This window comes from Mesoplodon bidens, assembly GCF_964165515.1.
Source record: "Mesoplodon bidens genome assembly, chromosome: 8".
NCBI classification, from domain to species: domain Eukaryota; kingdom Metazoa; phylum Chordata; class Mammalia; order Artiodactyla; family Ziphiidae; genus Mesoplodon; species Mesoplodon bidens.
The window spans coordinates 32,134,907-32,151,014 of NC_138165.1; the positions used below are offsets into that span (position 1 = coordinate 32,134,907).

Sequence of the window (16,108 nt, forward strand, 5' to 3'; positions counted from 1 at the left end):
TTTTATGATTGAGTAAATTATGGTGTGTGTGTGTATGTGTGTTTACAGGCCATTAATAATGATAAGGATAATATAATATACTTTTGGCACAAAGATTCATAATATATTATTAAATGAAAATCAAGTAAACCAAACATGCTTGTAGTATAATTATATTTCTAGTAGAAGTACATAAAAATATTACAAGTGATTTTTTCTTTATGCAAACTATATTTTTCTAATTTTGTAAGAGTAGTTATATTGTTATTTCCCAAAATTTTGAAAAGCATCAATGCCTCCTCCACAACACTATAAACTTCTTATTTCTAAAATAATCTCATCATGTTATTCTCCTTCTAACAATCCTTCAGTGATTTCCAAATTTCTGTGGGATGAAGTTCAAAGTCCATATGCATTGTCCATAGTGCCCTTTAAAATCTAGTCTCTGCATTTGTTGCCAGAATCATTTCCTAACAATATCCCAATATATACTCTCTGCTTTATTTGAGTCAAAAAGACTTGCTGTTTCCTAAATGACCTTTTCCCATAATTTCTTGTTTCAGTGTGTACAAATTCAAGTTTCTTCCGTCTTCAGTCTCATGCCTCAGATTTATGCCTCCAAGCTATATTTCTTTTTTGAGCCTTTCCCCAACCTCTTCTTTTAGAGCTGGACATATTCTACATCAGAATTCCATGGTACCCTGTAATTGCCTCAGGTAGTGGTTATTTTAATTGCTTGTTCAGCATTTCCTCCCACTAGGAGATACACTACCTAAGAAGAAGTATTTTGTTTTATTTTAATTTTTGTATTCTCAGCATCTAACACATATAAATGCTTGATGAAATTTTAATAAACAAAAATATAAGTGAATATTCATGGGCTATGTTACTTTATATAATAGTGAATGTCTTGCCTTTTTTTACAGCTTTCAAAGTGTGATTAGCTAATTTTCTTGGTAACATTGGTCTAAAGGAAATCCTCTCATACAACTAGTGAAGTGAGAAATCAGTCTGGGATTGCCCTGGTGCTGGAGTCTTACAGGACCTTCATCATTATTGTACTCTAAATTTTTATTGACTAGTGTAGATAAGGTTTGCTTTGATTTGGACTGGATTTTTACTCTGAGCATTGCCCTACTGAACTAAACTGACTATGGCTAGGGAAATTTGGTAATTATTCCCAAAGAGTACAGCTCATGTTTTAGAGAATATCATTCTCCGTTCATTCAACAACTATTTATTTGACCCAAGTACTCTTTGATACAACATCAGTACGGAAATGAACAAAGCAGATTGTCAATCCTCATAGAATGGAGTTATGTTTAGCAATAGTTAACATTTACTGCATACTTGCCATGAGCTACGATCTTCTCATAAATTGTTTCATTTGATTTTCATAACAAATCTATGACAAAGGGATATAATTAACCCCCTATTTCCTGCTAAAATATAATAGAACTAGAATTTGTATACTTTTCCATTCTAATAAGATTGTATACTTTTATTCTCCATCAGCTTCATATAGGGGAAAGAGCAAAAGTTTTGAATTCAGGCATTCCCCCACAGCTTTGAGATCTTTGCCTATCTAATTTTCATCTCTTTTCTATGTGGTAAATACCACACGAATGTTTTGCCCAGAATTAATAAAATAATAACCATAAAGTATTTATTAATGTACATGTCCTACAGTGTACTCCATGATATCTATTATGAACTCCTGAATATACTGTAAATGACAGCCATTTAGTAGGAAAAATATTTAACCACATCCTAAATAGCTGACTCATTGAGATAATCAAGTTTATTAAAAATACCTTTAAAGAAAAACATACTATAGATTAATAAGAAATTATTTCTGACTAAATGTTAGAAGGTCGTATTAATTTGTAAACATTCTTAACTCTGTTATATCAACACAGTATTTTCTGTAAATACCTGTCTATTGATTCAAATGAATACTTAAAAATTAAAACTATTCCCATTTGTTTTCTTGAAATTTGTTCATATACTTTTAATCAATGAAGATAAATCAGTGGACTATATTTTGGATTTGTCATATCTACTTATAAATTTAAAAATTTTCTGATATATCCTAGGTAATTATTATGAAATAAAAGCTAGTCAATGCGCAGTTTGGAAATGTACAGTTTTGTATTTTTCTATACACAAATGACTTCATATAAGAGAATGATATGACTTTTCTTTGTGATTTGTCTAGAGGTTCATCAACAAAGCAGGTATTCTGACAGATATAGAAATATTCCTGTTCCTCACCCCTTTGAATAGACCTGATTTTGTACCTCGTTGTGATGTTTCCATAAAGTAAAATTCAGAGGAAAGTAATCTCCAAACAGTCATTCTTTGACTTTATTACACTTCATATAGTTAAAGATTCTACTTCAAAGTAAATAATCTTTCATATTCAGACTATCCAGCTTTCTTTATTGAAAGATGACAGTTTTTTCCTTTCAACATGTTTATTTTGTTAATGAAGACATAAAAGTCAGATGTTCAGCCTGAATTAATTAAATTACTAAATTCTTCCCTGGTTTTGTACCATATATTTTGTACCTTACATATATGTCTAAATTGAAGAGCTTTCATTTATTTCTCCAGGTACAGCCAGTACTTAAACTGTCTTGTGATTACATTCCACTTATAACTAAATTATTTTCATAAAAAAATTTCATTTTTCATTTTAAAATAACAGATTGCAGGAAGACAAATAACGTTTCCCCTCTGTCCTGTTTTCCACCTCTCCTTAGATCCTTTATGCTTCTGGGAAGGTCTACATTATATTTTTTGTTGTGATAAGTTTTTGGTTTGCCTTTTATATGGCAAGTTTGTTCTTAGGCATACTTGCTATCTCTTGTGAAGAAGAAAAGCAGAGAGCTGCTGAAAAAGCTAAGAAGATAGAGCCGGAACTTCAGCAGGCTTTAACGGAACTTCAAGAAGGAAATAAAGCAGCAGAGGTATAGATTTTTTAAATGCTTTTTTGGAGTCAGAGTTTATCTTCTTGGAGCATATTGTCTTCTAATAGATGCTCAATATCTGTGTGTGGTACATAATAAGATCATAAGTGATTTTAATAGGAGGGTTCACTTTTGCTACATAACATTCTTTCCTGAGTGTGGTGTGGTAAGAGTGACCAACATGTTTAAGATTTTGCTTTTGCTCCAAAATGCATATTACTACTGCTGATAAACTATGGATATATTATATATATTTTTGGACTTGACTTCTCTTAATGCAGGTATAATTGATTAATTTAAACTTGCTTCAGACAGCACATCAGAATTAGCTTTGGAAAATTTCGGTGTTCAACTCAAAAGTGACAGTGCCTTCCATAATTTAGAAATCAGAAAGTACTAAAAGCATGGATCGAAGTATAGTACTGAAGTTGTAAAAAGAGGAAAAAATTTTACTTTACTTACTTTCTAACTCGTTCAAGAGGAAATGCACTGTGCATCCTGACCTAAGGAGTTATTTTACCTGTGGAATAATTAAATCCATGATCAGTAAAATTTAATACAGTCTTACTCTAATTTTCAATGACCTTAGTGTTGTGTTTGAATATATTTTCAGATGTTTAGCCTCATAGCAAAAGATTTGGCCCATGAATCTAAAAGTATTGACAGAAGTACATTAAAGAAGTTGTAGAAGATTATCTTTAAAAATCTAAATTGTGCCATAAGTGTGCAGAAAAGAAGAACAGGACCTAGGAAAGCAACCAGAAGTAGCTTTCTTATATTCCACAGGACCTAGCTATCTCACACTTCCTCTTAGGTTTAGAGAGGGATAGGTTTAGCTCAGTCTCCTAATATCCCTACCCAGAAGCTGTCAAGGTGTGCAGTGGGCAGAAGCCAAAGCAGCCTAAGGGGGACAGAACCCATGCCTCTTCTGAGGTGTTGCTCCCTTCCTCTGTGTTGTGAGGAGTCCCCCTGCCAAGAAGCTTGTTCTTTGGAGGGTGTTTGGCCCAAAGTGATCACAAGCAAGTCCAGTGCTCCCACCCCACTGGCCTAGTTACAGGACCCTCACTTGTAGGAGGGGAGCCGTGCCCTGCCTTCTTTTCCATCCTTCTGGAATATTTATTTTTGCACTCTTAACACTTGCTAATAAAGATTGTCTACATGGGAAAAATACTCGAACTATATTTTCTAGTAGATGTAAAAAGGACAGATTGAGGGAGCAAACAAAAGATAGAAAGGAGCTATATCCAGGATCCTCTCATATAAAAAAGATAAAAAGAGCTGAGGAAAAGTAAAGGGCAAAAGATTTACTCTGGCATGTGTAGTATGGCTGGCTAAGAAGTTCATTAATACCAAAGGCCCCTGCTGGGCCAAAAAGGGGAAATGTTAACTTCCCTGTTATATAGCCCTTTCATTAAGTTGTCATCAGTAAAGAAGCTCTAGAAAAGTCATTCCATTAAAAAGTGGGGTCTGAATGATATGATATAGGATCATACCAAACGACAAGTTATTGATAGATATGTGTATCTATGAGGTTTCAATGCATACAATTGAAAAATGAAGCAATTGCAGACCGTATGAAGAAAACATGTATAAAAAGAAGTTATCAAATATAGCCATCATATCACCCATGAGGAAGTCACAGAAAAACAAATTACAAAAGTTTTCTGTCTCTAGAAATGAGTCCGAGGTCCTTCAGATTGAATGATTGTAGTCTGAATGATATATTGAATGTGTAATTTGTTTTGAAGTTTTGAAATGTCAAGGGCTACACACAAATGCATTCAAGAGCACAATAATACTTCTCTTATTCCAGATGAGATGCCCTATTAGCTCTGCTTATGAAGAACTTAGATTATTTGCTAATTTCCCAATATCTCCATTCATTTGGCTATTTGGATCACATAAAGCCTTTCTGGTTTTAATTAATGTCTTTCAATTATAAAAGATTTCTGTTCCTGGAAGAGTACTAGAACATTTTGTCATGCAAAAGTTTTCTGGGAAAATGAGAATAAAAGTTATTTTCACAAGATGTATTTTCTTTTCCTTTTTTATTTATACATAAGAAAACACTGGACAGTGAAGAATTTAAAATGGAACATACTAAGGACCCTTTAGGTGACCAACCTGATTTAACCCTAGACAGATTCTAATTCCAATGTTGGAATTACTGGGAAATTACATATGTGTTTCATATTCTCACATTATAAGAAAACAGTAGATCATATTGGCTAAAATCAGAGTTTTGCAGTCAGATAAATATAGATTTAAGTCCATTTTACCCACTTAATAGATGTGATATTTGCCAAGTCTGTTAACCTTTCTAAACTTCAGCTTCTTCATCTGTAAGGTGTGTATTATAATATCTGTGTCATAGGTTGTTGTGAGATTCAAATTAAATAAATGTTTGTAAAGCACTTAACACTGCTTAGAATACACTAAGCAACTGAAAAAATGGCAATGGTAATTATAGGAAAGACAAGAAGACAACTGCAAGAAGGCACTGTCGTACATATGGAGAATAGTTGTCAATATAAAATTCTTTAAGTCTTTGACTATGTCCCCCTTTTAGGGATAATTAAAGTAATAATAATAATGATAATAATAGTATATAATGTTTATTGAGTGTCAACTATGTGCCAGACACATAATTAGTGTCTTCACAAATTCTCAAATTTAATCTTTATTGAGAAGTTCCAGTTACAAAGTTTGATCTATATTTATTGGTAATTGATTTCTCAACACTGAGAAAGAGAACCCATTTTTCATCACTTTACCATCATCGTTCTGGAAAATCAACACTGAAACAATATTATTTCATCAGTTACACAGTTTGTAGGTGAAACTTTGCTATGAATTGTCACTTATTGGCAAAACCTTAGAAAAGAATGATTTATACAACTGTATGAATATAAATATTAAAAAAAATATTTGCCCATCTAAACTGATATCCTTACAGTTCACCTGTATAATTAAACATTATTGACAATATTCTGTATGTTAGGCATTGTATTAAGCATTGAAGATTTTAAAATTAATAAATATAAATACAGTGTCTATCATCATGGAGCTAATGGTCTAATGGGGAGATAAACTATAAAAATAAATGGTAACTTTAGGACCACTAGACATTATGTTTCCTGATGTTATGAAATAGGAAACATAAAACACCACAATATATTCTTGCCAAAATCCACACTAAGTTTAATATGCCTCTAGATCTAACCATCTTTTTCCAGAGACTATAGGAGAGAGAAGAATGCATTAAATTAAACTAAAAAGACATAATCTGCCAAATTAAGAATGTGGAAAATTCTACAATATAAGTGATTCAGTGTCTTTAACAAATCACATAGGCTAAATAAATTTAAAATCATGATAATCAGTAGAACTGCAAACCAAAAAAAAATGTATAATCATTTTGTATTTTGATTGGGACAAATCAACTATAATAGAATGTTTCTGAGCAATGAAAGAAAATTGAGCATGGTCTGGGTCTTGGATAATATTAAGGAATTACTAATTTTGCTGAATGTGATAATGGTGTTGTGATTATCTTTTTAAAAAGCTTATTCTGAAATTTTATGATATCTGAAATTTGATTTAAAATACTTCAGGAAAAAAGTAGGGTGAGTAATACATGAAAAATGGAAAGTATAATGTCATTAATGGTTGAAGCAACCTATTGGGTACCTGGTAAGTATTATTCTCCACTAAAAAAATTAAATGAAAATATGGGAAGTGCTATAAAATTGAGAAACTTAGTGCTTTGAAAGCTTGTAATAAAGGATTTCTCTGAGTCAGAAAAGGTTTTTATTGAGGACTTGGCACTTGAACTGAGATCTGAAGAATGAGTCCGTTCTCTCTGGTGGGATGGAACAGGATGAGTCAGAGGATTAAAAAGGCCAGTGGGGTTGCAGTAGAGAGAGGAAGTCTGGGTCCAAGATGAACACTTCAGGTGTTCATTGCTAAATGCCAGGAGTATGACTGGGTTCTTCCTTTTTCATATCTCCCCTCCAGAGAAAATTGAAACCAACGGTGAGAAGAATCCTAGCCCCTTCTTCCAGTTTAATTTTAATGCTGGATTGTCTAAAATTCAGGCATATGTCCTTATTAGCTCTTAAACTTCCAAAAAAAGAGATTTTTGAGTCATAATCCTTTCAATTTACATTGTAAACTAGCTGTATCCTTAGGAGTTGGCCAATGTATGGGCACTTATTGAGAAGTTCAATTGAGATAAATATATTACTAGACTGATATGTGGTTTGTTCATTTTGTATCCTAAAACATATCCATAGTTCAAGCCAAATCAGTAATGAGCATTGACTGTCTCAACAATAACGTCACTCTGCCCGCTCCACTGCTCCCCCCATCACAGATGATGATCTTTACTGGATTGCTCTTTGTTGTAAATTCATCAAACACTGTCACCGTCACTACCAGAAGCAGCTCTATGAGAACTAATTCCTCGGTATTAAGAATATAGTGGAGGATATTGTTCACGATATGACAAAGTATCATCTTTATGAAGAAACACCTGGGAAATTCCTATCAGACTTTAATAACAAAAATTACAGTTCTGTTGGTTTTTAACTCATGGAAATTTGGAATTATATAAATTATCACATATTTTATGTAGCCTTGTAAGTCAGCTAAGAAAATACTTTCTGGAATAAGCATTGATTTAAATAAATAAATTAGCTTCACATCCTAAGCTTTTGCTTACTTTTTCAGTTAAAAAAAAAACAACTGAGGCAACAGAGATCTGTAGACCTAAAGAATCTGTCATTTTCCTGATGGAACTCAGTATGTAGTACAGTTGGTTTTTACCTCCTCTAGCTCTAGTATTTAAATTAGAAGGACTTAACTCCTACTGTGTGAGATGAATATGATGATTCCCTTGATATCTACTCTGGGATTTCAGATAGACCACAGCAGAACCTGCCAGCCAGGGTGTTCTGGGTATGGGTTATCAGTGAGCCTCAACCATGAATCCCCTCAGTGTTAGGGCAGCAGCAGGCCTATGCCAGTTATCTCTATTCAAAAGCTGCCTCACCTATTTAAAGTTATTTACTATTTATTTCACCTATTAGGCTCACCTATTTACCAAATTAACAAGCATACAAATATTATTATTCTTTGTGTGTGCCAAGTTCAAAAACTGTTGGGAGCTCTATGGTGCAATATCATCTACCCATTGCCAGTTTGTTACAGTTTAAATTCAAATACAAAATTTATACATGGTCACTAGAAACATCTGAGGCCATACTTGTGATAATCATGAATGTGTAGAACTTGTAACACCTGCATCGAAGCCGAGGAGTTTTGAGTGCCTTTCCAATGCAAGGGTTCTTTTTAACTCTGTAATCACATCAGCAAAACAGAGGATGTCTTAAAACCATTACTCAAGAGTCATGAGGGACAGAAAGAAGTGATTCGTTTTTGGAAGTATTAAATATGTTCTAACCAAAAATATCCTTTAAAATTCATTCTATTACCTGATATTACATGAGACATATTTCATCATCTCAACACCAAATAATTGATTTTATCAAGAGAGTTTACAAATTCATAATTAACATATCCTCAAGTAAAAAATGTAAGGTGTTAGAGAAATGTAAGGTGTTATTATTCAGTAACATGTTTGCCAACTGCATATTCCACAATAATTCTAAACTGTACACTGAATTCTTTGTCAAATATGGGTAATACCACTATCATTCTCTGATTTTCTCCTTTTATAGTTGACCTCATAATATAAAATGATTTTGTTCAGTTGCAAGTAATATACATTCATTTTCCAAATAATCCTAAATCAGTTTAATAATATCTATAGTGTAAAGAGTGACAAATTATGGAACACAGAAAGGCTTTTGGAAGTAAGAATCAGCATTTTAAAGAAGGTTATAAGCCTTCTTATAGTTATAGTCTTAGATATACAAAGGGGAGAAGCCAGTATTAGACTAATCAAATTTCTTTTTAGACCAAGACTACAGAAATGGAAATGAAGAAAAGATCATCAACTTCTATGATTACTTCTTTGGATATGTTGGATGATGCTACTATCAGACATAAAGAAGGTAAAGTAAAAAATATTTAGACACTATGGAAGGTACCATTCATATGATTCACTTTTGAAAATTTTTATTTATTTATTTATTTATTTATTGGCTTTGTTGGTTCTTTGTTGCTGCCCGCGGGCTTTCACTAGTTGCAACGAGCGGGGGCTACTCTTCGTTGTGGTGCACGAGCTTCTCATTGTGGTGGCTTCTCTTTGTTGCGGAGCATGGGCTCTAGGTGCATGGGCTTCAGTAGTTGTGGCACGCGGGCTCAGTCGTTGTGGCTCACGGGCTCTACGTGTGCAGGCTTCAGTAGTTGTGGCACGGAGGCTCAGTAGTTGTGGCACATGGGCTTAGTTGCTCCGCGGCATGTGGGATCTTCCCAGACCAGGGCTCAAACCCGTGTCCCCTGCATTGGCAGGTGGATTCTTAACCACTGCACCACCAGGGAAGTCCCCATCTGATTCACTTTTAAGGAAATCTTCCAATTTCGTCAGAATTTTAGATGATAATAACTAAAATTTAAGGAATAACATGAGACTATTAGGATAAACAATACTTTAAAATTTCATAAGCATAGTGTTTTAAACACTGGAAAAGGAACCAAAGAGTACCAAGGTATTTTCTTTGTTTAACACTGAAAACAACATGAAGTATTACCTTGTAACTAAAAATACAGTTTGGTGTATATAACATTAACCTATTAAGGTCCTTTTTATACTTATCTCTGCTTTTTAAATATATATAACTAGTAATCATTATTATAGACAATATTGAAAGACATTATTTTGTAAAGCATGTAAATCTAAAATTATAAATATACTCTCAATTATATTCCATATTTGTTTTTCTTGAGAGGTACTCCTATGTTTTGATTCTAATACATAATTTGTCTCATTTTCATTTGTCTAACTTGCAAGCATGAACAAAATAGAAGAAATTTACTTTGCTCTGATTTTTATTAATACAAAATATTTCTACTTGCTAATACAAAATGAGATGTCTAGTTTCAAACCTCCCTTTGCATGCAAAAGTCAAAAATTTCTACTAGTTAGAGCTTAAATAAACAATTAGCTAATGCATAACTTTTCTATTCTTTCATTTCAGGACTTAGAAAATCCAGGAAGAAATGCCCATGTTGTTGGTATAGATTTGCTAAAACTTTCCTGATCTGGAATTGTTCTCCGTGTTGGTTAAAGTTGAAAGAGTTTGTCCATATGATTATAATGGACCCATTTACCGATCTTTTCCTTACCATATGCATAATTTTAAATGTACATTTTTTGGCCTTAGAACACTACCCAATGAGTTTAGAAACCAACAATATTCTCAACATTGAAAACCAGGTAAGGCTCTCATTGTACATTATTTTCTTTTGCAATTTCAACTTTTCTTTAGTCATCATTATCCCTGCAATTTTGTTTTATAACTCCAAAATGTTGCAAATGCATTATATAAGTATTAGATGAAGTACTGTGTTCATGCTTTCTCACCTCACCTCCCCCAGCCCTGCTTTGTAACTATTCTTATCATTGAATAGATTTATAGCTAGAGTCCTTTTAAATTTAATACAGTCAGGTTAAGTAGAAATTATTTATTTCCTCTCCCATCTCAAATATCCCCTCTTTTGGTATGGTGGCCCCTAGATCAAGGTAGGGCAGAGGTGAAATAACAGACACAAGTCCTTCACTGACACCTGAATTTTGAATTCTGTTACAACTGCACCTAATCTTAGACTGGAGCTTATCCTTTTGGCAACGTATTTTTGAGATTCGCCCATCTTTTCTTTCCACATACAATACAAAAGACAAAGATTTCTATGAGTTTAAAAACAAGTCACATTCAAGCAAATATATATTGTTTAATTTTGTTTGCTTTTATTGTTGTTTAGTTGCTTGATACTAATACAAACAGCCAAATGCTGCCAATTTTGAACTATACATTTACTTGATACCAAAACAATAATTTAGTTATTTCTGCCAGTGTAGTTTTCAAAGGACAATTTCCATGGGTTTGCTTTTTTCCTGGATCATATATACTTTTGAAAAATTTCTTTTACAGTTTTTAAAATTATATGTCTTATATGTGCTCTTTATCCCAAAAGGAACTATTCAAGATGAAAAGATTTTCACTCTCAAATATTCTTTTGTTTTCTTCCAGGATGACTTTTATTAAAGTAATTGAAGATTACATGATGTTTGACATTAGATTGTCAAACAAAACCTATGAGCCTGTACTTGTAATACAGACTCTGAAACTAATCAGATCTTGACAGAGGAAATATGAAAAAGGTGGCAGTGAAATGTACAGTTTCTGCATGTGAGGGTTCTGATAGAGCTACTGGAATCATATTCTCATCTCTATGTTTTGTTTTATTTAGGTGTTTATTGGAATTTTCACAGCAGAAATGATTTTTAAAATAATTGCCATGCATCCATATGGGTATTTCCAAGTAGGCTGGAACATTTATGATAGCCTAATTGTGTTCCATGGTTTAGTAGAACTTTATGTAACACATTTTCATGGACTGGCTGTTTTTCGATCATTCAGGGTGGTAAGTATAATCCAAGACCTAAATTTTATTTTATTTTTTTTTTTTTATTATTTTTTTTTTTCTTTTTGCGGTATGCGGGCCTCTCACTGTTGTGGCCTCTCCCGTTGCGGAGCACAGGCTCCGGATGCGCAGGCCCAGCGGCCATGGCTCACGGGCCCAGCCGCTCCGCGGCATATGGGATCCTCCCGGACCGGGGCACGAACCCGTATCCCCTGCATCGGCAGGCGGACTCTCAACCACTGCGCCACCAGGGAGGCCCCTAAATTTTATTTTATAAAAATTCATCTCAGTTTCCTCAGACATGAAGTGGGAAGAATAGTAATACCTATCCTTTTGGTATATTGGAGGTAGTAAATGAATTAATTCATATATAACAAGCTTAGAAAGTAACCCAGAAAAGAGTAAGTCGTCTCCAATGCTGTTGTTTGGCTCAGGCATTAAAGGAAATACGCCATATATATGGCAAATTTGAGATACAATTTTAGAAAGCAGGGTCAGGAATACTGGGTCAGTTTTGAGAAGCAGGATAATAAAGAGTCCCAGAAGCTGAATGCCAGTGTGTAACTAAAGAATCAGGTGAGTATTTCTAAATGTAGGGTAGAAAACTTTGTAAAAGAAGAATGGTCAGGCCAATAAAATGTTATTAGAAAATTATCAAGTCAGTATCACTATATATGCCTGCAATGTAGGTGGTGGTAAAAGCATCAGAAAACTAGGCAAAGAAATAATGTTATTAGAATGATATTTATAGAAATGTTGGGCATTTGATAAATAATAGATTGTCTCATTCTTTATAACAAGTTGAAGGAATGTAGCAGATATCAAGAACAATTAAGTAGATTTGATCTTATCCAAATAATTCTTCAGAATCCTATCTTAAATCTTTATCCATAGGCTTGTCTAATGAGTAAGAGAAAAATATAAAAGCTGTATTTATCAAATTTATGGATGAAACAAGACTGGGAAATACAGACAAAGTAACAAAACGTAGTATCAAAATATGTGAAAGACTAGTAATGGACTGAATCTAAGATGATTACGTTTATTTATTTATTTTTTATTTTTTTGGCTGTGTTGGGTCTTCATTCCTGTGTGAGGGCTTTCTCTAGTTGTGGCAAGCGGGGGCCACTATTCATCGCGGTGCGTAAGCCTCTCTCTATCGCGGCCTCTCTAGTTGTGGAGCACAAGCTCCAGACGCGAAGGCTCATTAGTTGTGGCTCACAGGTCTAATTGCTCCGCGGCATGTGGGATCTTCCCAGACCAGGGCTCGAACCCGTGTCCCCTGCATTGACAGGCAGATTCTCAACCACTGCACCACCAAGGAAGCCCTAAGATGATTAGGTTTTACATGGATAAATGTTAAGTCCTACCCCTGAGTCCAGAAAGCCAACTATATACCAGAAAAAGTTGAGGAAGGTATAGCACATATAAAAATAATATAAGGATTTTAGATGACCCAAATATTAAGGTGATTTTGTGCCATATAAATAAAAAATTTTTAATCTGGTGAAAAGAAGTGAAATATTCAGACTAAACCTAGCATGTTTTGTTTGGTCTTCCATGTTATTTTTAAAGGTAAATACACAATAGAACTGTCAATGGAATTCAATGGAAACTGAAGACTTTTCCAGCATCATCTTTATGTCAAAATGTGGGAAAATATTCAATACACTGTGAAAAACAAAACAAAGAATGGATACTTGCTTTACCAAATATTAAAACATAAAACTAGAATAATTATAATAGTGTAATATTGAATGGGAATTGACAGATCAATAGAAGAAAATATACATGGATTTACAGTAATAAACTATAGAATATGTAAGATGTATTAAGAATTATACATAAACTGAATTTTCAGTGCTTAGTATTAATAATGCTCAAAACTGAATATTACATTAAAGGCTACATATGTATATGTGTATAATGCTGATAAAAATTTTTAATGTACATCGTAATGAATAGTGACCAGATTTTTTGTTGTTTTTTTCTTATTCTGGTTTTTACATTGCTCTATCAGTTGCGAATTTTCAAATTGGGGAGATATTGGCCAACTTTCAAGATTTTGATGCTGACTCTTGGTAACTCAATGATGGCCCTGAAAGACTTGGTCCTGCTGTTGTTCACATTCATATTCTTTTCTGCTGTGCTTGGCATGAAGCTGTTTGGTTCAAATTACAAAATATACGTCTGCAACATAGATGAAGACTGTCAACTTCCACGCTGGCACATGCATGATTTCTTCCACTCCTTCCTGAATGTATTCCGGATTCTCTGTGGAGAGTGGATAGAAACTTTATGGGATTGCTTTAAGGTAGCAGGCCAATTCAGTTGCATTCCTTTTTACATGATGGTGATTTTAGTTGGAAACTTATTGGTAAGTAATCCATGCTTTAAAATTTTCCTTGAAAAACTGATGTATTGTAGTCTGGCATTTTCACAATGTGGACTTATGGAAGCCAGTGGTCTATAACTGTGCTGTCTGATATGGTGGCCTCTAGCCCCATGTGGCCATTGATCAGTTAAAATATGAGTGGTCCACTTTGAGATGTGTCATAAGTGTAAAATACCCACTGAATTTGAAGTCTTACCTCCCAAAAAAGAATGTAAATGATTTCATTAATAATTTTTATATTGAATGTATTTTAATTATAATATTTTGATACATTTAGTTGAATAAAATATATTAGTAAAATTAATTTCACCTGTTTTTGTTTACACTTTTAGTGTGCCTACTGGAAAATTGCATATGTGATATGTATCATATCTCCATTGGATAGCACTAGTTATAACCTGCTACTCAAAGTAGCTTTGGCTTTATGGGAGATAGTTATTAATGAAGACTCTCAGATCCCATCCCAGACCTGTGGAATCAGAATCTCTATTTTAACAATATCCCCAAGTGATCTGTATGCACATTAAATTTTAAGAAGCACTTAAATGTAACACTGGTTGTCAAATTTGACTGCACATTGGAATTACCTGGGGAACTAATAAAAATAAACTAATGTCTTGGATTCATTCCCAGAGATTCTGATTTTATTGGTATGTGGACATAGCCTGGTCATCACGATTTTTTTTAAAAATCCTCATTTGATTAACTTGTGCAGCAAAATTGGAAAACCACTGATCTATAAAACTGTTATGCATTAACTAAGAGGAAATGCTTTCACTTTTAAATTTCCAGTAATTGGAGTGATATTACCTTTTACTTCTTCAAGAAAAAAAATGGCTTATAAGACAAAATTGTTCTTACGGGAAAAAAAAGAGACAATATTTACTTTTTATTCCTAAGTCATAGAGGTCAAGCACATCTCCCAAAAGGTGGGGGAAAAAATCACAGGTTAGACTCCATTGTATCAGCACATTTCCTCATTGCTTCTATTTACCCTGGGCATACTCCTGTCATATGCACACATTGACATTATGTTTAATTGTTCATGTACTTGTCTATCTTCCTTATTAAATTGTAAGCTCCATGAAGGAAGGGATCATGAGTCCTCCTATTAATCTTTTAGGAGATTAGGCTATTTTTAATTCAGAGCACACTTAAACAAAGCAGTAACATTTTACAGTGTTATAAAGTTCTTTCTTTAGATCACAGTTCCAGAGCATTTTGAACTTAATTTTCAGCCTTTTGACGCTCTTATTTTATATGTATATATGCATATATATATATATATATATATACATATATATATATATGGGGGGAAGTGTGTGTGTATCTAAGATATAAGAAATCTTACATTGTAAGCTCTTAAATGTACAGTTGCTGTAGCATAATTTTTCCTTCTCCAAATCCTGGCACAAAAATCTATTCTTTCATTCATTCCATAATTAATTAATTTTTCAACAAATATTTTTTATCATGTAGTTTGTGCCTAGCATTGTGCTGGTTGTCTATTTAAGAGAAAACATGGTTTCTATTCATTTGAAGCTTATAGTCATGAAATTCTTACTAAACACTCTTCATTTTTCTTACCGTGGACAATACTTAACCAAACAAAGGAAAAAGAACCAACCAACTACCTTAAATTATACTTGGTCTTTCCCTTTGTCCTTTGAGAATGATAGAGATGCTAATAGTCTAGGTCCTACAAGGGCCATGGAGCCCCTGCCCAGATTATCTGTCAATAAACCTTAATATCAAAATGGGACACTAGTGAGAGAAAATCAAACTATTCTGGGGGTATTGACATTCAATTACTGTCTTTTCACTTTTTTTTTTCCATTGAGATTCTGTCATTGTAGGTTATAGAAAATATATGTTAGTTGTTCAGATGATCTTACCTGCAAGAAATTTCCAATGCTGAGCCATCTTATACCCTCTGTTTTATTGCTACACCAAAACTATGGTTATGATTAAGATGATTTATTTGATGACTTTATTATCTGCAAAAATATTTTGATTTTTCCATGAGTGATTCTCATTTGAGCTTTCTCTATTCCTAAGTGTTAAAAATATCTGGGTATTGTGAAGTAAAAGTAATTCATTAGAAATGAACACGATTTGGTGGGTGTTTCATAATATTTTAGGTGTATATGTT

At 33.4% G+C, this 16,108-nt stretch overlaps 1 protein-coding gene across 1 annotated transcript in view; it reads left to right on the plus strand.

Annotated features, from left to right (window-relative positions):
- Window positions 1-16,108, plus strand: part of SCN7A (sodium voltage-gated channel alpha subunit 7) — a 56,039-nt gene that overhangs the window by 17,982 nt on the left and 21,949 nt on the right. Inside the window, exons 9-13 of the mRNA XM_081242227.1 lie at window positions 2,745-2,951; window positions 8,932-9,028; window positions 10,115-10,353; window positions 11,388-11,561; window positions 13,582-13,938. Of these exons, the coding sequence (XP_081098353.1) occupies window positions 2,745-2,951; window positions 8,932-9,028; window positions 10,115-10,353; window positions 11,388-11,561; window positions 13,582-13,938 (1,074 nt within the window). The remainder of the gene's footprint in view (window positions 1-2,744; window positions 2,952-8,931; window positions 9,029-10,114; window positions 10,354-11,387; window positions 11,562-13,581; window positions 13,939-16,108) is intronic.